The sequence below is a fragment of the Haplochromis burtoni genome, unplaced genomic scaffold, assembly GCF_018398535.1.
Source record: "Haplochromis burtoni strain Fernald_Lab_line unplaced genomic scaffold, NCSU_Asbu1 Contig_66, whole genome shotgun sequence".
NCBI classification, from domain to species: Eukaryota; Metazoa; Chordata; class Actinopteri; order Cichliformes; family Cichlidae; genus Haplochromis; species Haplochromis burtoni.
In genome coordinates this window covers 2,134,971-2,160,902 of record NW_024582427.1, presented here as the reverse complement: position 1 = coordinate 2,160,902, position 25,932 = coordinate 2,134,971, and the positions used below count along the sequence as shown (strand labels likewise).

The window sequence follows — 25,932 nt, the reverse complement described above, 5'->3', positions numbered from 1 at the left end:
TGTATACTTCATCTGTTCGTATTATGTATACTCATTGTTTGTTAAATAAAGTTAAAAAACAAACAAACTACTGTCTTCTTCTTTCTTTAGTAGCTCCTTTTTAGTGGATCGTCTTCCTCCTGGTATGCTCCCATCCTAGGACAATAGCTGAAACCGAACAAATAAAATAAAATAAAATAAAATAAAATAAAATAAAATAAAATAAACCCACAATTTAATAACTCTGTGACACAAACTGTGGTTTAAATTGGGAAGAGGAACGTTGAAGCTAATGCTGCACTGACTCGGACATTTTAGTGCAAGGAACCGGAAATGATAGGGGAAAAGAGTCCGGGGTTGTTTTCATTCCCCTGGTTTTCAACATGAAGGAAGCAAACATGGCTCGTCCCGTCAGTGTGGGGGATCTACTACAAGCGGAGCTCTTAGAGGACGCTGCTTACCGGGAAGAGGGGCTGTGTGTGGTCGGTATTTTCGGTAAAAGCAACATGCAGCCCGGCGCGCTGAAGGAATCTCTGATCAACACACTGGCGGACAAACACCTTTTCTTGATGTTCGGCGGACCGGAGGACGGCGGCACGCCTAGCAGCCACATCCAGGCTTTTTACGACCAGGAGAACCGGGTGCTGTACCTCCTGCTCTCCTCCGTCTGCGACAGCCGACAGCTGCTGCGAGCCTGCCTGTCTCTGGACACCGGGAACGGACACTCGGACGCCCACGACTTCTGGAAGGGCCTGGAGCGGCAGCACTGCCTCCACCTGCTCTACATGTTCTCCGTGTGTCACGTCCTGTTGCTCGTCCACCCCAACCAGACCTTCGACGTGACCTACGACCGGCTCTTCCGAGCTCTGGACGCTCTGCGGCAGAAGGTTCTGCCTCTGATCCGGGCTGCCATCAAAGACTCCCCGGTATCTAAAGAGTGGAAGCTGAACTGCCGGCCCTGCCCTCCACGGCTCCTCTTCGTCTTCCAGATGAACGTCACTCTGAAGGTCTGCTCTCTAACAAGTCCTTATTCGCTCTCATTCATATATGCACTTTATATTAAAACTGAAATATTGATATATATTTTAGTATAGTTACAGTGCTGTGAAAAAATCTTTTCCCCTTTCCTGATTTCTTTGGGGGCGGTTTTGGCATATTTGTCACACTTACATGCTTCAGATCATTTAAAAAATGAACATTAGATAAAGATAACCCGAGTTGACACAAAATGCCGTTTTAAAGTTATGATTTCATTTATAAGGGGGGAAAAAAGTTATCCAAACCTACATAGGCCTTGTGTGATAAAGGAATTGCTCCCTAAACCTAATAACTAATGTGCAAACCTTTGCAGCAAGAACGGCAATCAAGCATTTATGATAACTGGCAATGTATCTTTAATTATTTTCATTGTTCAGCAGTGTTTTTCTCCTTTGAAGCCCTCCATGAATCCTATTTTTGCCCAGTCTCTTTCCTACTGTTGAATCATTAACTCTGACCTTAAATGAGGTAAGTGAGGCCTGCAGTTCTTTAGTTGTTGTTCTGGGTTCTTTTGGGACCTGCTGGAAGATTCATTGATGTGTTCTTGGATTCATTTTGGTAGATTCAACACGCCTGGGAAGTCCACCCAGGACTCCCAAAGCCTTAACTCTTTTCAGACAGATAGCCGTCAATGACTTTGTTTCTCAGCTGTTTCTTTAGATTTTGGCATAACATGTTGCTTTTTGAGATCTTTTAGCCTGCTTATTTTTTTGTCAGACAGGTTCTGGTCTGGCAGTAATTCAGCCTGAGTGTGGCTGAAAATGTGGCTAATTGCAGTTAATTAATGAGTCAACAAGGGACAGTTACTTTTCCCTTAATAACTGAAATCATGATTTAAGAACTGCATTTTGTCTTTACTTGAGTTATCTAATGACCAATTATAAAACCATTTGTTTGATCTGAAACATTTCAGTGTGACAAACATGCAAAAAACAGAAAATCAGTCAATATGTTTTGATGGCACTGTTTTATTTTTTCTTTTAACACAGAATCTGGACTTTAAGTAAAATTATGACAGTTCAAGTCCATAGGAAATTTTGCAAAAATATTTCAGAAACTGTCAAATCTTTCTTTAATAAATGGTCACGCCATATAAGAACTCAGGGTAGCCAAATGAATACAAATGATGTTGTCTTTGTTTGTTATTCTAAAGGTTTCTGCAAACGGCTTAGAGTCAAATCCTGACAAACCAAAGAAGCACTCCCCCAGGCGGAGGCTTCAACACGCCTTGGAAGACCAGATTTATCGCATCTTCCGTAAAAGCCGAGTTCTCACCAACCAGAGTAGCAACTGCTTGTTCACGGTGCCCGCCAACCAAGCATTTGTGTACGTGATCCCAGCACTAGATGAGGACCCCTTAGGTGCATTACTCGGTCAGCTGCGGTCCAACTGCATGTTGTCTGAGCAGGACTCCTCCGTGCCCGTGTCGGGGCCGAGGCGCTATCAGCAGATGCGGCATTCAGCTCGGCACCCCAGCAGCAGCAGAGACTCAGGCAGCATATCGATAGGCAGTCAGCTGGTGGACTGCAGCTTAAAGGAATTCCTCTGGCAGCATGTCGACCTGGTGCTCACCAAAAAAGGTTTTGATGACAGCGTCGGCCGCAACCCGCAGCCTTCGCACTTTGAGCTGCCGACCTACACCAAATGGGTCCAGGTCGCCTCCAGACTCCACCAAGTCCTCATCAAAAACACAGATGAAGAAATGGCTGAGCTAGCCACAAAAGTGCAAAGCCAGGTGAAGGTTTTGGAGGGTTTTCTTGACGCTGACACAAAGTTCTCTGAGAACAGGTGCCAAAAAGCGCTGCCTCTGGCTCACAGCGCCTACCAGTCCAACCTCCCCCATAACTACACCACCACGGTCCATAAAAACCAGTTGGCTCACGCTCTGCGGGTGTACAGCCAGCACGCTCGAGGAGTGGCTTTCCAACGCTACGCTTTACAGCTTCACGAGGACTGCTACAACTTTTGGAGCAACGGACACCAGCTGTGTGAGGAGCGAAGTCTGACTGACCAGCACTGTGTTCACAAGTTCCACCTGCTGCCTCAGCCAGGTGAGCGCATCATCTTCCTCTGCACAAGTTTGAGGAGGGCCCCTTTAATGCAATTTTTTTCATTGACTATTTCACATAATTGTCGTAGCTCTAACACTGAAATAAAATAAAAGCCAAAAGTGTGAAATCTGACACTTAATTCCACAGGAGAGAAGCCTGACATGGATCACAACCCACCAATCATGAATCACAACAGTAGAGGGCGCTCCACCAGCTCCTGTAACTGTGGACGGAAACAAGCTCCCCGTGAGGATCCTTTTGACATCCAGGCAGCAAATTACGACTTCTACCAGGTCAGGATTTACTCCACATGGGTCCTGCTGAGGACCACAGAGGGGCACAGGCTCTCTGCTCTGTCAGTGTTTCTACATACAGCTGTGAAAAGACTCAGTCAGACACAAAATTTTGAGGGAAATGTCTCACTCTGTAGCTGATAACAGCTCCTTTATCAGCTCAGGTAGTACACTGTGCGCTTTTAGAGATTTTCTTATTGAAAATTGTCAAAAATGCCTCTAAGAGCCACGAGAGTGAAGCAAAAACAGAAATGTCATCCGGTTGCAGATTTATGGTTCTTCGCTCCACATTGTTCAGTTTTCTCGTGTCATTATAAAAACACTGTGTTTTTAAATTGTATATCTAAAACACAACATCTAATCACTCACAAGTATTTGCTTGTTAACTGTCTTTTTCCTGAGTAGATGCTGGAGGAGAAATGCTGTGGGAAGCTGGAGAGGATTGAGTTTCCAGTGTTCCAGCCCAGCACTCCTGACCCGGCCCCGGCAAACCAGGCTCAGAGAAACCCCTGTGAGGCTTCAGGATCGGGTGATGCAGAGAGGTTGAAGGAGCCCAGCACTGCCCAGAGCCACACGCCTGGAGACACCAGCCTTAGCCTCGCTCTTAGTCTAGGCCAGTCTACAGACAGCCTGGGGCCCTACGGGGACGGAGACGGAGCCGAAACACAAGTCCAGCAAAAGAGGCCGAGCCTTGTTGACCGGCAGCCTTCCACTGTGGAGTACCTTCCTGGAATGATGCACTCTGGCTGCCCTAAAGGGCTCCTCCCTAAATTCTCCAGCTGGTCACTGGTGAAACTTGGCCCAGCAAAGTCGTATAACTGCCACACGGGCCTGGAGCAGCCAGGTTTCCTCCCTGGCTCCTCATTCCTCTTGCCGTGGGACTTGGTGATTCGCTCCCGATCGGAGGAAGATGCAGGACTAACGGAGCCTTTGGACGGAGGCACGTCCTCGTGGCCAGCCCCCAACAAGACCCTTGTGGGAAAGCGAGGCAGCACCGGTGGGCTCGGTAGGAGTCGCAGGAGGGAAGACATGGCTCGCATCTTCGTGGGGTTCGAGTATGAAGATGGCAGGGGGAGACGCTTCATCAGCTGCGGGCCTGATAAAGTAGTGAAGGTGCTGGGGCCGGGGGGTGCTAAAGATCCTGCCACCAGGGTGCTAAACACCGACATGCCGCTGCACATCCCTTCTCCCTCCCAGGGCCGTGGCCTGAAGCCCCACTTCGCCCAGTTGACTCGCCTTTTTGTTGTAGTGCCTGACGCCCCGCTGGAGGTTACCCTCAACCCACAGGTAAGCAGCAGGAGGAGACTCCAAGTCATCTCCAAACAGGGGTGCACCTGATGATGATTTAATGGACTCTTATCTACTGTTTATTTTCTCAGATGCTTTTCAGCGATGTAAACAAAAACTCTTTTAAAAAGGGGGATTCATTTTCTGTCTGTTTTCAGTGAGTCAGCTAATTCTTTCAGCAATATGTCCATGATCACTATGTCTGGGACTCTGTAAAAGCTAAAGTTACAGTTCAAAGCTAAACTTTTAATCTTTTTTTTCCCCGCCTGGAAAAGGTTGGAGTGTGCAATCTAAGTCGGGGACAAATCGCCACGAAAAGTGGAGGAGTTTAGGTGTCTCAGGGTCTTATTCCCAAATGAGTGAAGCATTAGATTGACAGACGGATTGGAGCTCTGCCGGTCCGTTGTAGTCTAGAGAGAGCTGAGTGTAACCTATAGTTGCGAGCGCTGGGTAGAGACAGAAAAAATGAGGTCGCAGATACAAGGGGTGGAGATGAGTTTCCTTTGAAGGGTGACTGGGGTTTCCCTTAAAGACCCAAACCAAGCAAGAACCTATTGCACTGTTCAGTTCATTGTTCAACAACAGGAATGTATCACAAAATGTGCAAAGAAAAGGTTAAGATATCTGCAGCATGTCACTATTTAGGCAGGTATGAAAACTAAAATGAGCATGTCACAGTTTTAACAAAGACAAACCTTCAGACTTGGCTGTAGTTGCAGATTCTGTTGCCCTTTAACACATATATGGTGCATATATATAACAAAGAGGAGTGAAATCTGCCAAATGATTAATAAAGGCAACTCAAGCTGCTCTGCATCATACACTAAATTGCCTCATCCATTCATCCTGCTCTTATCTGAGGTCAGGCTGCAGGTCATTCCAGGCGTCCTCAGCTGTACTTTCCACTTTCTTCTGGGTGATCCTAGGCTTTCCCGGCCAAGATCTTAGTAAGTTCTGGGTCTGCATCAGGGTTTCCTCCCAGTTAGGAGGCATCCTAAGCAGATGCCTAAACCACCTCAGCTGGTTTCTTTTGACACAGCTCTACTCCAAGCCCAGACACTCAAGTGAATAAACAACTTTACTCTTTTGGTCACTACATGTCTCATTCTTGACCAAAAAAGCAGCAAAATTTCCCATCTCTCAATTGCTGCCTCCTGTTTGAACCTCTCCACTACCCCAGTATCCACCTGTAACCTGTCAAAGTGACAATCTTGAAGCCTAGATTTTCAGTTGTGTGGCTAAATTATTAGGGTTCAGCACTGAATAACATCGTCTTTTGTCCTCTGCTGTGATTTCAGGTACAGCCAGGCCCTCCTCCCTGTCCGATCTTCCACCCAGAGCAGACTGAAATATCGTTGCCATCTGATGGCCTTTGGGTGCTGCGGTTTCCTTATTCCTACGCCACAGAACGTGGTCCCTGTTACCCCCCCAAAGAGAACCAGCCCCTCAACAACTACAAGGTGCTGCGAGGCATCCTGAAAGCCACCACCGCCACCTCTCCACAACAATAACCCTTAAGGTTTTATTCAAGACTCCACCTTCGCAGACCCTCCCAGTGTTGTTTCTGTACATTCTGTATATTTGCAGACACTGCAAATATTTCCTTTTTTGTTGACATCTTTTACTCTGGATTTCAATGAAATGACATGTGGGCGTGCATGGTCTCCACAGATAAGCATTTGCACACATGCTCTGGTGTATGTGAGACCGTATTAGCTGCTCTCTAAACCATGTTTAGTGTCAAATCCATTCATGCAATACTGTTGCATTTACCTCTCCCAGTGCAGACGCAAATGCTGGTGTGGTCGAATGTTTCCTCACCAAAACCACAGAGAAAGTTTGTGTTGAAGTGGGCTATTTCCCAAGTGTGAAAAATAATTTGATCTGTCTCAAGTGAATATGTGACAACAGCTTTGTACACCTACAGATTTGGACCACTGGTTCTCAGACTGTGAGGCACATTTAAGCACAGAAAAAAAAGCCTTTAAATTAAGACTTGGATTATTTTATATATTTCAGTAAATAAAAATTGCAAAATGTGATTTAAAATAACTTATTTTCACTTTTTTTTTTGCTCCCCAGAAGACAGATCAATGTTGCAGTGACATTAATCTTCACATTTCAAGCTTGAGCACAATAATAGCACCAGGAAAAACTTCCTTCAAAGTTAACATGAGGGGGCGTGGATCCTGTGGTAGCTGTTTGCAGCTAAGCTAAGCTAAATTTCCAGTACCAGCATCCCTGCACATTCACGCTGGCAGGCTTTAATAATGATGTAAATTTTCCTGTCACTTGTCAAACAGTGAAGCTCTCATTAGAGCAGAGACTAGAGTCGACTGTGTACGTCTGAACTTGTGTTTCTTTTGTTTCAGTTTGTAAAGATATCACAGCACACACTATTGCTCACAAACAAAGATTTAATACACTCGAACTAAACCGAAAGACGTTTTTTGTTTTTTCTGTGTAAATAAAAGCGACTCTGACATTCTGTTTCATGTTATTGGAGGTGATTTTTTTTTCCTCAGTGTTGTAGATGTCAAGAAAGCAAGTGCAAAAAAAAATACTCAGTTACACTTTGAGAAGTATTAATTTCCTCTTTTGATGTCAAAACAGAACTTCTTGAGTCACCTGTAACTTCTTTACAATTCACCAGGAAAATAGGTGAAAACATTCTAAAGGAATTACATTAAATAAGGTAAAACAGAATCTGTCTAAATTCTAAGATTGAACGTCAGTGTTTGTAATGACCACATTTATTCTTCAACACAGCCTGAACTTTCTTAGGGAAGCTTTCCTGTAATTCCTTTAAGCAGTCTTCAGGAATAGTTTTCCAGGCTTCTTGAAGGACATTCAAAGCTCTTCTTTGAATTTTGGCTGCCTTTTGTTGGCTTCTCCAGCCCCCCTGGCGACCCTGAAAAGGATAAGCAGAAGAGAATGAATGGATTCATCACTCCATCAGAGCTGTTGCTGCTGATTTTCAGTCCAGCTCTTGTGTAAATTCGCATACCTCAGACTTTCCCTGTTTCCCTTTCTTAAGAATGGCTTCTTGACAGCCACCCTTCCACTGAGACCATTTCTGATGAGGCTTCAGTGAACAGTTGATGGATCAGCTAAAGGGCCAGATGCATTTCTCAGGTCCTGTGTGAGGTCTTTGTTGGATTCTTTTTCCTGTTTCAAAAGAACACGACTTTCAGACACTGTTCATTTTAAGCTTGCCACTTCTTTTTTTGGTCCTCCACTTTTCCCATTTCTTCAAATTCTTTAAGGACACAGTGCACACATGCCGAGATATGGAGCATTTTAATACTTTCCCTCATAAAATTGACATTTGACAACCTCAGTATTATGTCAAAGGGAAGTGCATTAGATCACAATATTAGAATAGTTTCTGGGTTTTTACAAGTTTAGCTGCATAGGCAGAGACCACCCTCACTAACTTCTGATACTTCATTTTGTTTTATAAGGAGGTCTGAAATATAACAGAAACCTGACAGAAAGCTCAGAAAGGAGCTTCAAAGATGACTCTTAGCTGGCTTTCAAGGGGTAAAGAGTATTAAGTTGATGAGAAAGGCTGTCTCCACGGAAGCAAAATATAAAGAAATTAGACTTTTGCACACTACTGATATGATAGATCATGTCAGGAATACCACTAAGGCTAACATCTTTAGAAGAGAAGCTTAATTTTCCAGGTAGGTTGTGTTTGGTTTCATGAATAGCAGTACACTTTACGTCCACTAGGTGGAGCTGGATTCTTTGGGACATGTTTTCACTTAACTGTAGGTTCCCACACTCATTAAAAAAAAGCGACTTGGACAATTTATGTGCTTCATCTTACAGAAGAATTTAGGACGTCAAATCCATAATTTTCTTCGATATACGTTTCTTTATGCTTTTAACTATGTTTTTTTTTCACACAGTTCAAACTTTACAAAAAGAAAACACGATGTGCTTATAAAACAGAGAGAGCGCACTAGTATAATTAGACCACTCGGCTTCACAAAAATCAGTGCATAGTTTGTGTCCTTCAACACATTTTATATGTTTGTAGTTGTCAGAATACCTTTTAAATGTTTCAAGTGGTTTAATTTAAATCACTCCCAGACACTCGGACAAAAGTACGAAAACAGGTTTGTTAATTAGTACTTAGAATTTTCTTTTTTCTTTTCCCAGTAATCATCACACAACCTCTGAAAATGATCTCATGGCCCTTTAGGGCATCATGCTGTAGTCTGGTGGACACAGAAGTAGCAGTAAAAAAAGCTTCTTAAAGACAGTTTTACATGTGTTTCTGACTGTTTCTGACAATATTTCTGTACTTAAACTTCACAGAAAGAATGCAGGTGCATGCAGATGACAGGTTAAAAACAGTAGTTTTCTTTGTGTGTGGGAATCTCATCTGCATTTGAACAGTGATTCTCAGATTTTCTCTTGGATAACAGAGAACCAGGAAGTTAATGGGCGATCTAGCTCACACACATAACCTTCAGGAATGTTCACACTAACAGGGAGGTTAATAATAAAGCCAAAGACGCTGATTCAAGGTCATAAAGACTCAAGGGAACACTCAAATCTGACCACTTCAGTTCAGTTAAATTTTACATTCACTGACACATTAACAGATTTTTACATTTCAAGTGACTCTTAAATTTTTTTGCTACTTTTAACAGTACCTTTTAAACTCATCTCACTGATAACACATCAATTGAAACTAAACACAATTTTACTTTTTCTCTCTTTAACCGACACCTAACAACCTTTCAGGACTTTCTCTGACCTTCTGCTGTCTCACTTTTTAACTCACACTTCACCTGCTTGAATTTTGATTGGCTATTAGGTCATAACAAAGTCAGTCACCTGAACTTTTCTTTTGATGCAGAGTCAGGCCTGTGAGTATTTTGCTTTTGATTCATGTCATGCCTAAACAGCTGAAGTCTGGTTTTCTTTAGCTCAGTTAACCAGACTAGTGATGTGGTCCCTCAATCCTAAAACTTAAAGAAGCATCCACAGTTTTTCTGATGTCTTCTCCTTTTTCCATATGAGTATGAGAACAGTTGGTCCATCACAGCTGGTCGAATTTAGTGAAGAATATTTCCAAAGCATTTTGATCCATCAAAACAAGACTTGGTACGTGGAGCACATAGACTGTATATAAAAGATAGAAGTGTATGTGGCAGTGCCTTGAAACTGCATTCTTTCTGATGGCCAGCAGGGGGCAACTCCTCTGCTGACAAAAGGGCATCAAGTTGTATCCAAGTCTATAGGTTCCTTTGACTCTCTTACTCTGCGACCTCATTAAACTCAAATGCGATGAGTTTATGATCTTAATCATTAGTTTCAGGTCCTTATTGAGTACAGTATGATGGTTTTTTTTAGTAAATTATTATGAAAACGTCATCATTTACTACAAAAACGCTCAGCTTGAATGCTTTACTGTGCTTTGTCAGTGCGTGACGTGACAGATGCCATCTTTTGTACACAGTCTATGGCATGAAGTCTGGCTCCCATTTATTGAGAAATATAAAATAAATAGATAAATAACTGACCATGAGGATGTGCTACAATGAATAAAATTCCACTATGGCATACTAATTGAAGCTATCGCAGTATGTTTACCTTTAAAAGGATTTAAATTTTTTGAGGGTCAAAAACATTTTTATACAGATTTTTTATAAATTGTATGAAAACGATTTATGCATCCACATGTTGACATTTCAGATTATGGTTTCAATTTTGAGTCTTTTTTTTTTTCAGAACTTTAAGTTGTATATCAGTTGTATTTATGTCAGACATTTGATCAGGAATTGCAGCTAGATGCTGAGACATTCAACATTTACTTTCCATAACCACTGACAGTGTGAGGTGTTCTGCAGTAAACTGGACAAACCAACATAACTGACTCCGAGGCATCAGCATTGCACTTTTTAAAAGTGTGTTTTCTAAAATGTCTTTCATGCTTGATTATAAATTAAAAGTCAGTGCTGTAGTGCAGACATTAGCTCTGCTGCTTTGAATGTACTGTTATTAAAATGTGCAGCAGACACCTGACGATGAGTCACTGAAATGACTTTTATGGAAAACACAAAAAAGCCATTGTATCTGCCAAATCATTAACTAACATTACTGTTGCTGTACTTTTATTATGAGTATTATACTGTAGGAGTAACAAGCTGGAGATCTTTTACAGTCTATAGAAATTCACTTACTATTTGATTCTGTCTCAAATGGCCACCAGTGGAACTGCAGTCTAAGTTTTTATATATTTATATATAAATTTGTGAAGGGAAAAAAGTTAAAACTCATTTTTTAATGTTAGAAAATGTCCACAAGGGGGCACTGATCCATCCCAGGCTGACATGTTTAAAGGTTTACTGACTCAACAGGTGCAAACATTTGTAACAGTTGGATTTGTTTTTGTGTTGCACTACAAAGGATGCGGCATTGGGTTAATAAAGTGACAACAATGTACAACAGTTTTCGCTTTGACGAGAGTATTACTTATTTGACAGCTACTTATTATTAATTGTTTGCAGTATTTTGACATTTCTGCACTGTTTTAACACAAGCTGATTTGGTGTCAAATTTCCTTAGCACTATTTATTTTCAGTTACAGCCTGAGGGCTGGATTTAGACAGACCACCTTTTATTCGTTTCAACTGAAAATGTCCTTCAGAGAAGTTCTGCGAGCAGTAAATCTGGGTATGTGTGTAAAGCAACAACATATATAAAAGCAGCAAAACAAACTTGAATGTTGTCCTTACCTGCGGACAGGTAGAGGAGGCGGACGAGGGGGAAAGGAAAAGCCAGCCCACATTCAGATCACAGTTAACAGCCAAGCTTTGTCTCCCATTTCTGTTCTATCACTGAAAACCACTGTGCCAAAGTTCAGATCTCACAGGTGGGCACAATAGGCGAAAGAAGACACTGAACTACATGTTCTCGGGCAGCTTCATCTTGCAGATTGTGTCAGAGACAAGTGAAAGCAAATATCTGGGACTATTCAACAAGGCAAGACAAAAGGATGTGAGTAAAATACAGATTTATGAAGTAATTAATCATTATTTAAAGTTATGGCAGGTGCTCTCTGGCTTCTGTAATGGTTTACTACCAAGTTAACTTTCAACCTTGTCTAGCAGTACTCTGTAATAGCAGCATATTATTATACATCATGTGGGGTTTTAAAAATATATGTGTATTCCATTCATTAAATGATTATTTTGTCACATTGTTGGATTGTACTCTACTGTGAATACAAATTATGCTTAACTTTGAAAGAGCACACCAGGGTTTTTACATGCTTTGCCTTATGAGACTAACTGAGTCCATTAATTAATGTAAAACTGTATATTTTTGAGGAACTGGAGTGTTTTTGTTATATTCTCCTATATTTCACAGCTACTCTTTCATTTTTACACTTGTCATGAGACTGTTTTAAATATCTAACACTTCCTTAATGATTAATTATGTAATTTTCCCATTGAGACTGACCTCTATTCAGACTAGCTTTCAGCTTTAAAGTAGTTAAATTAAAACCAGTCTTCGCAATCTGTTTACCTTTGACTCTTAATACAACATCCATTGATAGATCTACTTCATTTATGACTTGATTAGGTTCGTCTGCTATTGTTACGTGACTTTTTCCACTTCAGTCAGCTATTCTTTTCCCTAATTTATACTTACCGGTATATAGATAAAAAAATATCTTTTAGGATAAGGGTTTCAAACAATAGGACCAATCTGGCCCATTTGATGGCATTAAAACTGTGAAGGAGGGAGTAGTCTTTTGACTTTTAACTATATTTTTATAGTTTTACAGCTTTCGCTTCTGATAAAGATCATCCCCATGGCCACCCATATTGCACCAAATAAATTATATAATAGATGAAATAACAGAACACTTCCTTTTTTCTTCTTTCTTGAATTACTACAGTAAAAAAAAAACAGCACTGTGAATTAACAAAAACGTTGTGTTATTATTACATTCTGGACAAAAACTATGATATACTACTGACATTGCACTTCTTTTCCTTACATTAATATACTATCTCAGGGATTAGTTGTGCAGTTAAACATCTTTACACTGATACAGAGTCGCCTGGTCCAGTCAAAGTGGGCTGTATGTGGCTCACAATGAAAAAAGTTATCTTTACATTTTCTTCAGAATGAAAAAAAAAACTAGATGTGATCAATGATCCAAGTCAGTTCTTTGCCTGCAAATTATTTTTTAAGAATAAGCAAATGACTATAATTCTGTGTCTGATTCTTTTTGCCTAGAATTAGGGCTGATAACAGCTTCTTATTTGAATGCTAAATAGATAGTTAGCCTAGCGGAGAAACAGTTACCTATCTCTATCTAAACGTAAAAAAACAAACAAGAAAAAAATATTATTAAAATCAACACATAAGATTCTTATACAATCTGGAACATGAACTATTTATGCTATATTTACTTAGACTTGGGTAAAAAGCTGTGAGTTTCATATCTATATGCGACACATAGCCATAGCTTAGCTTAGCTGGGATTCAGGAAACTGAAAAAAGCTATCTGGTTACTATTTTACTGTTAAAAAAGTCATTTTGATTATTAAATTAAAAATAAAAAGATGAAAGGTGATGAATTACTTAAAAGTTACATATATCTAAATATCTTATTTCTGAGTAAGTTCAAATTTTAAGTTCATAAATAGAAATTTAAAGATGCGTAACTTGTATCTGAAATTTTTAATGTAATAAGTTTCTAATCCAAACTTTTTTGGATAAAAGCTTGAAATAAATGGCTTCACCTTTATCGGTTAATTATTTACATTTCATACTTGTGTTATTTTACTATAACTCCAAACATAGGCTTGCAGATCAATTTTATTTTATCTGCAGTAAAGTTAGGGTGTTAAGTAGCATGAAATTAAAATTAAAGTACCTCGATTATACTTACAAGTACTTTACCAAATGCACTTACTGGCTGTACCACAACTAGATAGTACTGAATGTGTTCCCTAACTATATCAACAGACCACAGTGAAGGGATAATTTCTTTTGGAGTTTTATGTTAGTTGATACTTAAAATATTAAATGTTTAAATCATAAATGGATATTTGTTCTTTAATCAGTTCCAGTCAAAACCTGGTGACCTGTACAGAAAGAACACTGTGTTATTTTTAGCGAAACTTAGAAGTACCGACAGAGGCCATAAACTCATTAAGAAAGTGTTTGCTAAGGCCATAAAACAACTAGAAGATAGAACCGTTCTATCATAGACTTCAATACAAGCAGACTTTACATTGGCCTCGCTTTTCAGACCTGGAAGCTATGTCAACCTTTTATATACTGTCAGTGATAACACAATTTGTAAAGTATAGCTCATAAAAAAGTATATACATAAAATCTCAAAAGCTTTACAGTTGCTTTGATAACAACTCTGTACACCTTATTATCAAGTTCTAACACGTAAGCGACCATCAGATCGCTATGATGCTCCCTCTAAATCTAAATAAAACTGAACTGAAAAATTATTTCAGTTGGGTTTTGCACCGTTCAAATTTTCTTGCGCATACTGCTGCAGCCAGTGCATCTCACAAGGCACAACTTTTTACTTTGAAGGAAAACATTCTCTATTTCCAGTTTTACTACTGCTCAACATCTTTTTGCAGACAAGTCGGTGTCTTACGTGCTAATTATGGGTAACTGTGGCAATCTCCTCGCAAACAAAGGAGTATTGAATACCCCTTCAGGATTTTACAGCAACCACTCTCTAGCTTGTCAGAGAACACACTTTTGCCTAGCAACCAGGTTGCCAGAGCATCACTGAAAGGTCCAAAGGCTTGCTTGAATGGAGCACTAATGGTGACTACCAGAATACTCTAGCAACCACTTGCTAGCTGGTTAAGGAATACACATTTTTCCCTTGTGAATGGTAGATGTTAGATGGTTGCCAACTGGTCTTTAGGCTTTTGTAATTGAGGAGTAAGACTCACCTGTTAACTTAAAGCTGTTCTAGGTGCCACTTTCATGAGGCAGATTAGGGCAAGAGGTCAAGACAACCTGGCTGCTTTAACAAGCCTTCAGGGGTTTTTTTCCACATTACAGAAAATAGTATATATAAGTAAAAGCCCTTGAATTGGTTGCCATCTCCACTGATTTGACTGGTGCTACAGCTCAAAGTGAGATATTAATTAATATCTTTTATCTCTTTTGCCAGACCTTCAATTGGCAATGCCAAACTAAAACCTCAGACGTGACCTTCAGTTTGAATTGACCCAGAGCATCATGGCTAAAGGGAATAAAGATTTCCAGCGAAGGATTGTGTCCAAGGATGGGCACAACATGGTAAGGATCGATAACGTGGAGGGCATGGTCAAGCTGTACCTGCACGACATTTGGACGACTGTGGTGGACATGAAATGGCGCTACAAACTCACCTTATTTGCCTCCACCTTTGTCATGACTTGGTTCATCTTTGGGGTCATCTTTTACTTCATTGGAATGGGCAATGGTGACTTTGAGCCAGATTTAAATTCTACCCACACTCCATGCCTGATGAACGTGGAAACGCTCACTGGAGCCTTCCTCTTCTCTCTAGAGTCACAGACCACCATTGGTTATGGTTTTCGTTACATCTCTGAAGAATGCCCTCTGGCCATCTTTACTCTGGTTGCTCAGCTTGTCATCACTGGACTGGCTGAGATCTTCGTTACCGGTGCCTTTCTGGCCAAACTAGCTAGACCCAAGAAGCGAGCAGAGACCATCAAGTTCAGCCAGGTGGCGGTGATCTGCAAGCACCAAGGAAAGCTGTGTCTGATGGTGAGGGTGGCCAACATGAGGAAGAGCCTCCTGATCCAGTGCCAGCTAACAGGAAAGCTCCTGCAACCCTACGCGACTGAGGAGGGCGAGAAGACGCAAGTCCATCAGAGGTCTGTTGATTTCAACATGTACTCCGGTGGCGAGTGCCCCTTCCTTATCCTCCCTCTCACCTTCTATCACGTCCTAGACCAGCACAGCCCGCTGGCAGGACTGACGGCAGAAAACCTCGAAACGCGTAGGTTTGAGTTGCTCATCACCCTCAATGCCACCATGGAGTCGACGGCAGCCACGTGTCAGAGACGTACCTCCTACATCCCTGACGAGATCCTGTGGGGTTATGAGTTCAAACCGGTGCTGTATAGCACTCCCAGTGGACGCTTTGTGGCAGACTTCAACTTTTTTGACAAGGTGCAAAAGAGCAGTGATCCAGACGTCCACAGCGACAGTTCAGAAAAGCTGAAACTCGAGAGGGAATTCAGGGAGGAATAGAGGATCTTAATTACTGTTAATTGACCTGAGGCTCAGCCACTGTGTTAATGTCCCTTACAGCTATGACCTTTGATTTAAACACGTAAAACGTTTATTTTGAATCATATAAAAGTGATTTTTTAACTACACTTTTAAGAAGACTAGAAACCTGACATGTGTTCACTGTAAAATTCTGTTTATTCGTTTAATCATTATGATGTTTTTTTGTATTAATATTCAAGTTAAATTAATTAAATGTACCAGAATGAAGGGCTAACAGCCCTGTATGATTCTTTCATTTGGGTTTTAATAATGGGAGCAGAGATGGGCAGTAACGCGTTACAAGTAACTGTAATCCGATTATTCTTTCAAGTAATGAATGAAAGGGATTACTATTGCAAAAAAGGTAATTAGATTACCATTACGTTCCCGTAAGCACGCTGCGTTACTGCGTTACTAAAACCGTGATTCTTTTGTGAGTGTCTCATGACAATGATGTAAGCAAGTGCCATGTTCCTGGCAACAGCTGTGTGCAGATCAAGAATGAATAATATAATGAGTGCGGGAGAGAGTATGAGCATGCAGCATTTAAAGCGTGGAAGTACTGACCTTACTTTGAGTTTGATTCCTTAAAAAGTGACAAAAACATTAGCGTCCGCTGTTCACTGCGTGGGAATAAAACTTCCGAGCAAGCACGAGTAGCTATGACATAATGGGAAATTCACAGAGAAACTCGCGGATTCTTCCACTGTCCGCTGCGGCACACCTGCACCAGAGCAAATCTCCGCCTACCCCACTCCTGCTATACAGGTGAAAATAGAGCGACTGGACCACTAGTCTTTGATTTTATTTATTTTCTGCTGTGTTTTACTTGCATCTATTTGAAAGACTGAGTGTAAACACAAAAACCTATTTTATTTTATGTGCAGGATTGTGCAGAAAATAGGTAATTAGTTACTGATTACTTTTTTCAAGTAACTTGAACAACACTGAATGGATCTCTTTATAAATGCTTTTGAAGACCTTTTTAGAATGAATAGAATGTTAAGTTATACACCGATAAAGTAAGAGTTTAGTATTTAAAGACGTGTTTTGGAGAATTATTTTATTATTAAGATTTAGATGAAGTAACTGATACTTCTTTCTGAGCTGTACTTAAATATGAAGCTAGAATAAGCCATTGCTTAGCTTAGTTGAGATAGAAAAAACAGTGCTCAAGTAGTCCTGTCAAAATATTTCTCTAAACATCACTACTAACACTTTACAGCTTGCTTTCTAATCGCTCCCAAAAAGCGAGGTGTAAAGATGTAAAATATCCCAGATTGTTCACTTGTGATTAAAACATTTCCTGCAGAGCCCCCTAAAGATCATGGCAAGAGTTTTCACTTGCAGGACTAGTGATGACACACAAACAGCTCATAGTGTTTGCGCATTTCATCTGAACAACAGTAGATCTGAACAAATTTTTTAGTGGAAAACCACGAAGACTCTCATATGATAAGCTTTTTACGTAACCATCAATCGATAATTGCTTGTTTCAAGTTTTATTTTTAAAATTGTTGTTACACATAACAGATGTTTTTAAAATTCAGAAGACATTTACAACTCTGTTTAGAAATTTTGCAAGCATTGAGAAATAGTTCCACAAAACAGTAGTTACTGAATATAGCTCGTGTTCTATGAATGTAGGCCCTCCTAACAGGCTTTCAGCACTGGGCTGATCAGACCTTCCTGTGAGACCAGATACAATGAAAGTGACTGAGCTGGATATTAGTGCCACAATTTAGACTGATCCACTCATTCTAAGCATACCAGGCAAAGATACATAGAATAAAGCAGAGATTTTCAAAGTGTGGTCCTAGTGGCCTGTGAAGGTACTACATGTAGCCGTGCAAGAAATTTAAAAAATAATAAAAAATTAAACCAATATGATACCAAAGAAAAATTTACTTTTATATTCAGGGCAGGGTGACCCCCAGATTTTCTGATTTTCAAATGGCTCAAATAAAGGGATGTAAGTGAGTGTGAATCTGGCTTGTAGTATAAAAATGAGTTGAGTGGTGTATCAATACTAGTCTGTTTACCACAGTAAATGTGCCTGCTTTGGTACAAATCTTTGAATCCTACTGCTGTGCACCATCTCTCTCGCTGACACCTGCTGCAGAATTGAATTTATATCATTATGGTGACACATCAGTTTAAGTTATTATTGGCTCAAAAACATAAATATGGGCTCTACAGTGTATCTGGCACTATAGTGCCACATGTATTTAAACACAGCAGTAGGTGAAGAAGAATTTGTCCTAAATGCTTCATGTAACGTTTCAGTTTCCATAATATCTGCAGGGTTTCGATTTTGTGGCTGTCAATACATAACTGGATTAGACAAACACCACCAAAATAAATTTCAAAGAAAACTTGCTGTGATCTTTAGTCGGCGCTATGATTTCTTCTTTAAATAAGGAGTTCCTCTGCAGCTTGAGTAATATTGCACCTGCCAGAGGATATTTCTACATATGTTTGAATCATCAGAAAAATGTTAAAGCTTATTACACATTTACAGTTGTTAGTGTATTCGTATGACTAATGTTGATTGTGTTATTCTTGGAAAAAAAAACAAATGTTACCTTTAGTTGTTGTGTTTTAGACATAAATATCATTATGGTATTATAATAATAAATCAGGGATTGTGATACAGGGGTATGTTATGTAAAAAGTAATAAAAACTAATCCCTTTTGTTAGTGTGTTTCTTTTTAGCTAAAAACAAAGTGTTGTTTTTAAATCATCCACTGCTTTCACCTCCCCCCAGCCCCTGTCCTCCCCCATGGTGGAATGGTGGAAAGTATATTTACTCATTCAGTATACACAACAGTTAATTTGACTAGTTGTTATATACAAGTAGTTATACAAAATGAATGCAGAAAATATTTTTTTTATACTTTTTTTTTTTTTTTACATCAGGGCATCTGTATAATATTAAATGAATGTGGGAGTTCTCTATAAAAAAAATACTTGCAAGAAAATTTGCATAGCGACAACTTCTTCACTGTAAAGAAAGTAGCACTGTAACTGAAAGATGAAGGGCTAAAGCCTTTCAAAGGACGAATGAGGCTCAGCCTGCACACAGTTGTCTTTAGCTGTCAGCCTTGTGTTGTGGCAACACTGTGGAGCAGCCATTGAAGTTGAGATGGCTGGTGGCGTTTGTGTCTGGTCCAAACAATACGGTCCAAAGTAACTAATATTTACTGTAAGAGACAAAGCAGTAACACGTCAGCAGAATTTTTCTTTCAGCTTGAAAAGCATTAAAGCTGCACTCAAGATGTCAAATAATGTGAGAACCACCGGTGAGATATTCTGGAGGTAACTCACAACCCCTGATGCAACATCCCTTCACATGAAATAAATGTTGAAGCCTGTGTTTGCAATGGAGTACACACATACAGTGATGTGAGCTGATTTGAAATGAAAGTTGAAAATATAATGAGCCACACACTAAAAGACAAAAGCCCCTGTTAAAGGATTTTATTTGCTGTGACATCTTGTGTGATGTTTTCTGCCTATAATCTGAGATGTTACAAGTATCCAGTTCCAGCTCCAGTAAGCAAAGAGGGACTTTATTTTCATTTTAATTAAAATTAAGGGTTTATTCACTTTTATTTTCTTAAAGAAAAGCAGTTTTTTGTCATGAGGTCTAGTTCCTGCCTTTTCTTCTTTTTCTTAACCTTTTTGCTTTTAGTTTTCCCAGGACTCACTTGAGAGATTATATCTTTCATCTTGCAGTGCTCCACAGGATAAGCCGGAGGAAGTGACTGGGTAGAGGAAAGTCTGGGCTTCTCTGCTTAGGCTGCTGCCCTTGCAACCTGGCCCCAGATACGCGCAAGAAGATGGATGTTTGTGGTATAAAAGGGGATTTATATAAAACAAATAAAACGTGTAACCTCATTCAGAATTACATAACTTTGACATTTGAGAGATATTAAATTTTCAATAACGGACTTTAATTGTTTGGTTTGTACAGCATATTGACAATATCCGCACAATAACACCTGTTACAAGTGCATCAAATCAAAAAACAAGGGACAACCTCATATATCTCATTCTGAACAATTAAAATCTAAACGTAAAGATAAGATTTTTATGTATTTGTTTTGTGTAAAGTAGCCCAATGTAGCCATCTAGTGGTAAAATCTAAAAGTGACTTTAAAATTTCCAAAATAAGAAGCAACAAAAAGGTAAACACTGTTAAACACCAATTTACATAAAAAATACATAAATAAATGCACAAATTTAGCATATCTAGTGCAGTTGCTGCTGGATTAAAGAAAATGTGTCCAGGTCTACAAATATTCAACATATATGTTGGTGATTAGCTAACACACAAAACCATGAAAGTAATTTATCTCAATATTAGTCTGAAGTGATGTCACTTTAAGACATCCCGATATGCTCCAGTACCAGTTGGTGGGTCACCTCCACTGTACTGTTCTACGCAAGCTGCAAAAACAGACCTGAGCACACAAAACCAAAATCTTTTTTTCTCTCCAGGCACCAGCAAAGCTATGAAGACAGTGTTTTTGTTTCATGGAGAGTGCTCCATAGAGTTTAACGTTGTTTTCAAGTTTGTTTGTTTTTTACCCTTTTGTAAATTATTTCTCTCCCTTTAGATTGTTTCGGTTTTTACTTTGAATCATTTGGACCGGAAATCCACATCGTCTTTCGCGTTGTCGCTTTATTGTGAAGGATCGGACCGACCGGATACGGTGTTGTTGTTAGTCCAAAACGGAACATGAACTCGGCTAACAGATGTGAAAATTAGCGCTTTTAGTGTGTTTGTTTTGATTAGTAAGGTGGAGGCCGGAGAGGAGGTAGCATTTTTTTTTAACTGACTGTGTGCCGTGTAATGATCAGAAATGAGCGTCACGTTGGATATAAGGCTGAAAAGAGCAAACAAAGTTTATCTAGAAGGGGTAAGTTGCCACAGCTAGCTAGCACCAGCAGCTTCTGCAACCTCGTCAGCTAACGTTAATAATACAGTATTTTTCTTTATTTATGAATAATGTAGCTATGTAACTGCTACTAAACCAATGTACTGTAACAACCCGAGCTAGTTATTTAGCTACCAGTCGCCGGCGTCACATGATCGGGCACCTGACTGTCGGTGTGACGGCGAAATGTGTCTGTTGTGAGGTTCGCCGCAGAAATCCTCACACGTTGATCAGATATATACACATAACATCGTAGTTTGTGATGGAAAATATAAGTGAAACCTCAAGCAGAGACTAATGCATCTACATTTTTAGAAGCCAAAAGTAACTGGACATTTGACTGCCAAGCAGTTCCAGCAATGATAGAGATAGAGTTATGGTATGGGTATGATCATGTGACTGCTGATAGAAGCAGGAGGATGAACTGTGAAGTGTTTATGGTTGTGTTCTCCATCAGATTCGGCAAAATGTTGCTAAACTGATCTTAGTTTGACCAATTGTTTTTGAGCTTTTGATAATTTGGGACTGTGTATACTAAAAGAACTGATAGACTGCAGCTCATCCGTGTTGCTTGGTGTGCAGGAAACAGTGGCTGGTGTCATCCTGCTGGTTTGTAAGGAGGCACTGCAGCATCATGGCATCTCTCTGAGCATGGAGGGAGTCGTGAATCTGCAGCTGAGTTCCAAGAGTGTCGGTGTCTTTGAGGCTTTCTACAACTCTGTCAAGGTGAACGTCTAAGATATTGTTTTAAAATCACTTTGAGTGGAGATAAAGACTAGTAAAAGGGTCATTTCCTTTACCATTTGACAAAGAAGTTTCACCAGCATAAATATGAGACAGAAGTATTAAAAAAAAACAAGAAAAAAGTAAATAAAATCATCATAAATTAATCATCCAGAAGTTTTATTTACCTGAGCTGAACTTTCAAACAAAACAAGACTATTATAAGCATCAGTCAGGCCTTTTGTTTTGAAATATTGTATTAAGTAAACATTTAATTAATTCAAAATATAATTAACAGACTCTTAATAAGCGACATAAACTGTTTAACCCATTGTTTTACTGTTTGAGTCCTTACTTTTCATCAAACAGTGTTTATCTGTCATTGATTTTGTGTTATATTTTACCTACAGGATACAAGTTTCACTTTATACGTTTATAATCATTGTACTCCTGGTTTAAAATGTTTGACTGCTAGGTCAGACTAACTGCTAGTCAAATTTCCTAATAATAATCACATTGAAACATGTTGCAGCCCATCCAGCTGATCAGCAGTAACATTGAAGTGGCCAAGGCTGGAAAAATCCCTGGAGGAAAGACTGAGATTCCCTTTGAGTTCCCTCTGCACACCAAAGGCAACAAAGTGCTGTACGAGACCTACCACGGAGTCTTTGTCAACATTCAAGTGAGTGTGAATAACATGGTGTATGTCAGGGTTTTCTGTTGCTTTCAGGGCAGCAGTGCAGTTTGTTTGGTCCAGACAAAAGAAAGAAGAACATGCGTTTTTATAGCTCTGGACCTTCGAAACAGACATTTAACTCAGTGACTGGACAGTTGGAGGGAAAATATCATGCATCGTCGTCAGCTTGGGTAAAAAAAGTTTTGTCCCTTTAATGAACCTCACCAGATTCAGTTCAAAGAATGGACAGACTCCTACATATCTTTAAGATATCACGCTGCCATGCTTCTTTTAAATAAACCTTGTAAAGAGTATAATGTTGTGGCATCCTGGCTTTAAACCTTTCTGTTCACTCCTCAGTACACCCTCCGCTGTGACATGAAGCGCTCCCTGCTGGCCAAAGATTTGAGCAGGAGCTGCGAATTCATCGTGCACTGCCAGGTGAGTGAAACACACCTGGTTATTGTTATCTGATCTGCTGTGTGTGAATAAGCTTACAGCAAACCTTTTCCATTTTACCCTGTTTCCATCACTGATAGGTAATAAAACATATCAGGTCAAATATGGTAAATAAATTATTTAATAACACTTTTATGGATCAGAATTACCTTTGAATATTTAATCATAAATATTTGATTGTCATTTCTAACTTTTTAAAATCATAATAAACTTTCATTGGCTCACCTGCAGCGCTCTCTCAGTGCACCAGGGGGCAGTAGTCCATGCTTTGGGAATCACTGTATTAACGGGACTTTTTTTAGGACTATACTGAGTCATTTAAAAGCAGCTGGATGATGATATTTTGTTTCTATAAAATTGACATATTGGTAGCCACAAAAGAAACGACATTTATACCAACAATTAGTTTCTCTCATTTTTGTGCCACTCACTTGTTGTTACAGACTTATTTACATTAGAAAAAGCTAATTTAACCTTTTTAATGCTCACCAATGCTCTGTAGCTCCTGTAAAATCTGTGCTCAGGTTGTCTTTTTTTTTTTTTTTTTTTTTTTTTTTAGGGTGGAAGTTTTTTGCTTTTAAAAAAAGACTTCTCTGTTTCCTCACCTCCTGATTTTGTTGAAAAGTTATCTTTTCTTCAGCTTTGTTAAACTGTGTCACATCATTTTCTGTTTGACTTCCAGCCTCAGAAATCTAAAGTCATCCCCACACCGGTGAACTTCACCATCACTCCGGACACTCTGCAGAGCCGCGAGGTCAGAAAACGTGTTAAATCTCTTCATTTTTATTTATTTATTTATTTTTTGCTTGATTTCTTAAAGTTTAAAGCTCTTCTCAATGGATGAACTTGCTTTGTGTTTTCAGAAAAATTCACTTCCCAAGTTTCTCATCCGAGGACATTTAGATGCCACCAACTGCGTGATCAGCCTGCCGCTTACTGGAGAGGTGGTGGTGGAAAACTCGGACGTCCCCATAAAGAGTATTGAACTGCAGCTGGTACGGGTGGAGACCTGTGGTAAGTGCACGCTGTGAGGCAATCAGTCTAACTTTCATTGGGCAAGGCCCAAGGTTTTATGAGCATCTGCTGTGTTCAGGCTGCGCTGAGGGTTACGCCAGAGACGCCACAGAGATCCAGAACATCCAGATAGCTGAAGGTGACGTCTGCCACAGCCTCGCCATCCCCATCTATATGATCTTCCCCAGACTGTTCACCTGCCCCACGCTGGAGACAACAAACTTCAAAGTCGGTCAGTAAAATCCATTCCTGTGATTCTCACACAAACAATTTACTCCAAGGCTCATTTTAGTTTTTTATTTACTAGACTTACTGGTTAACAAGCCTGTGGCTCTTATTTTGAAAGTTCAGCAGACTAATTTTATTATAGTTTAGCATTTTTAACCACAAGTTCTTACTTTGAACGTTTAAATCTTTTCAGATCTAGAGAGTGTTTGCTCATGTTATTTACAATGATGACATTAAAACAATATAAAACACTCATCACAAAGAGACACACTATATTGCCAAAGTTATTCATTTGTCTGCCTTCACATTAATATGAACTTGAGTGATGTCCCATTCTTCATTTAGGGGGTTTAATATGATGATCATTAAGAGGCCCTTTCACTTGAACTAAAGGGGCCGAACTCCTGAAAAACAGCCCTGCATAATAATCCCCCCTCCACCGAACTTTACACTTGGCACAGTGCAGTGATACCGTTTTCATGGCAACTGCCAAATTCAGTCTGATCCATCAGATTGCCAGATAGAGAAGTGCTATTCATTTCTCCAGAGAGCTGGTCTCCACCTCTTTACACCGCCCCTCAGTCCAGCGGTGCAAATCGCTCCACTTTGTTATAATCCCACTAACAGTTGAACCTCACTATGGGGTGTTTTATGTTCTTGCTGTTTTATTGTATACACTGATAACCAGTTTCCACAGCTTTCTGATTTTGTATACTATCTTTTTCTGCCACTGGAAAAACATTTTTTCCCCCATCTAGAAGTCTCTTGATAAAACAGAATTTCAGGGCATTTTGACTTCTGCTTCCATGTTCAGGCAGGATCACGACCATGTCAGTCTCCATCTGCAGCAGGTGGAGCTAAACAAGGACTATGGCCTGCATTCTAAAATCATAGTTAATCTGCAGGATGAGATTTATTGGACTGGACTGGCATTTGTACAGTGCTTTAGACTACAAGTCACACTTTATTCATGTCCACAACCAATTTGGAATCGCCAGTTAACCCAGGTAGCACTGAGGGATGCAAACTCCAGACTGAAAGGCTCTAGCTGGGTTTCAAACAGTAAACCACCTTTCTGTGTGGTGACAGTGCTACCCACTGTTCTATTGTGGCATCAGTGTTCAGGTAGTTGGCATATAAAATGCTTACATTAAAGAAAATTAGAACAGGAGGCTTCTTTTTCAGTGAACATGGGGGTGAATATTATACAGAGGCCTCTGTCATTAATTGTTTCTGCCCCTCAAATGATGATCAGGTAGGTGAGACATTCGTGTTATTGTTGGCTGTTCTGCAGGACGCAGTTGTAAACAAATATCAGATCTAAAGGAAAAAGTCCTCACTGCTGCCAGGAGTTAGGACGTTACGTGCTACTGTGGAGAACTCAATGAAACCCCAACTTAAATTTGACATGCTCTTGATAAAACAAAAACTTCTCTGTGCAGTGCGATCATGAGTGTTTCTTTCCTTCAGAGTTTGAAGTCAACGTTGTCGTCGTGCTCCATGATGATCACCTGATCACAGAGAACTTTCCTCTGAAGCTGTGCAGACTCTGAACTTATCATTTCTGAGAGAAGCTCAGAGACCTTCACACTTCTCATCCTGCAACAAACTCGTCTGCCTGAACAGATTATTCAACATGCAACTGAAGCTGGAGAAATTATTCAAACCTTCAGAGACCTCCCTAATAATACATGTTAATGTGACCAAACTCTTTTCTTTTTAAAGTTTTATTTCAGTTTAATAAATTTCTCTTTTGAAACTATTTCATATTTCCTAGTTGTTGTTTTTTAAGGATGTGCAGCATCACAGGGACTGTTCTTTCAGGACCTGGTGGTTTAGAAGTCCAGCTGACATCCAGTCAGCTGCAGCTCTGTGGGTCTAGTCCTGAAAACCTCAGAGCTGCAGCAGAAGTCATCTGAGTACAGCTTGATTAAAT

General features: G+C 39.9%; 3 protein-coding genes across 3 annotated transcripts; all 3 read left to right on the top strand.

Moving 5' to 3' along the window:
* The first annotated feature begins 202 nt into the window (after window positions 1–202).
* smg8 (SMG8 nonsense mediated mRNA decay factor) lies at window positions 203–7,138 on the top strand. The gene is made up of 5 exons (XM_005923158.3): window positions 203–986; window positions 2,171–3,068; window positions 3,216–3,361; window positions 3,767–4,648; window positions 5,947–7,138. Exons 1-5 carry the CDS (start codon window positions 363–365, stop codon window positions 6,157–6,159), a joined length of 2,763 nt encoding a protein of 920 aa, XP_005923220.1. The 5' UTR covers window positions 203–362; the 3' UTR covers window positions 6,160–7,138.
* A 4,340-nt stretch (window positions 7,139–11,478) lies between these two features.
* kcnj15 (potassium inwardly rectifying channel subfamily J member 15) lies at window positions 11,479–16,479 on the top strand. The gene is made up of 2 exons (XM_005923156.3): window positions 11,479–11,668; window positions 14,841–16,479. The coding sequence occupies exon 2, from the start codon at window positions 14,909–14,911 to the stop codon at window positions 15,929–15,931; it is 1,023 nt and encodes a 340-aa protein (XP_005923218.1). The 5' UTR covers window positions 11,479–11,668; window positions 14,841–14,908; the 3' UTR covers window positions 15,932–16,479.
* Window positions 16,480–20,653: 4,174 nt separating this feature from the next.
* vps26c (VPS26 endosomal protein sorting factor C) lies at window positions 20,654–25,758 on the top strand. Its single transcript, XM_005923155.3, has 8 exons — window positions 20,654–20,878; window positions 21,479–21,622; window positions 22,152–22,301; window positions 22,656–22,736; window positions 23,437–23,508; window positions 23,618–23,768; window positions 23,848–24,000; window positions 25,467–25,758. Exons 1-8 carry the CDS (start codon window positions 20,822–20,824, stop codon window positions 25,547–25,549), a joined length of 891 nt encoding a protein of 296 aa, XP_005923217.1. The 5' UTR covers window positions 20,654–20,821; the 3' UTR covers window positions 25,550–25,758.
* Window positions 25,759–25,932: the final 174 nt, after the last annotated feature.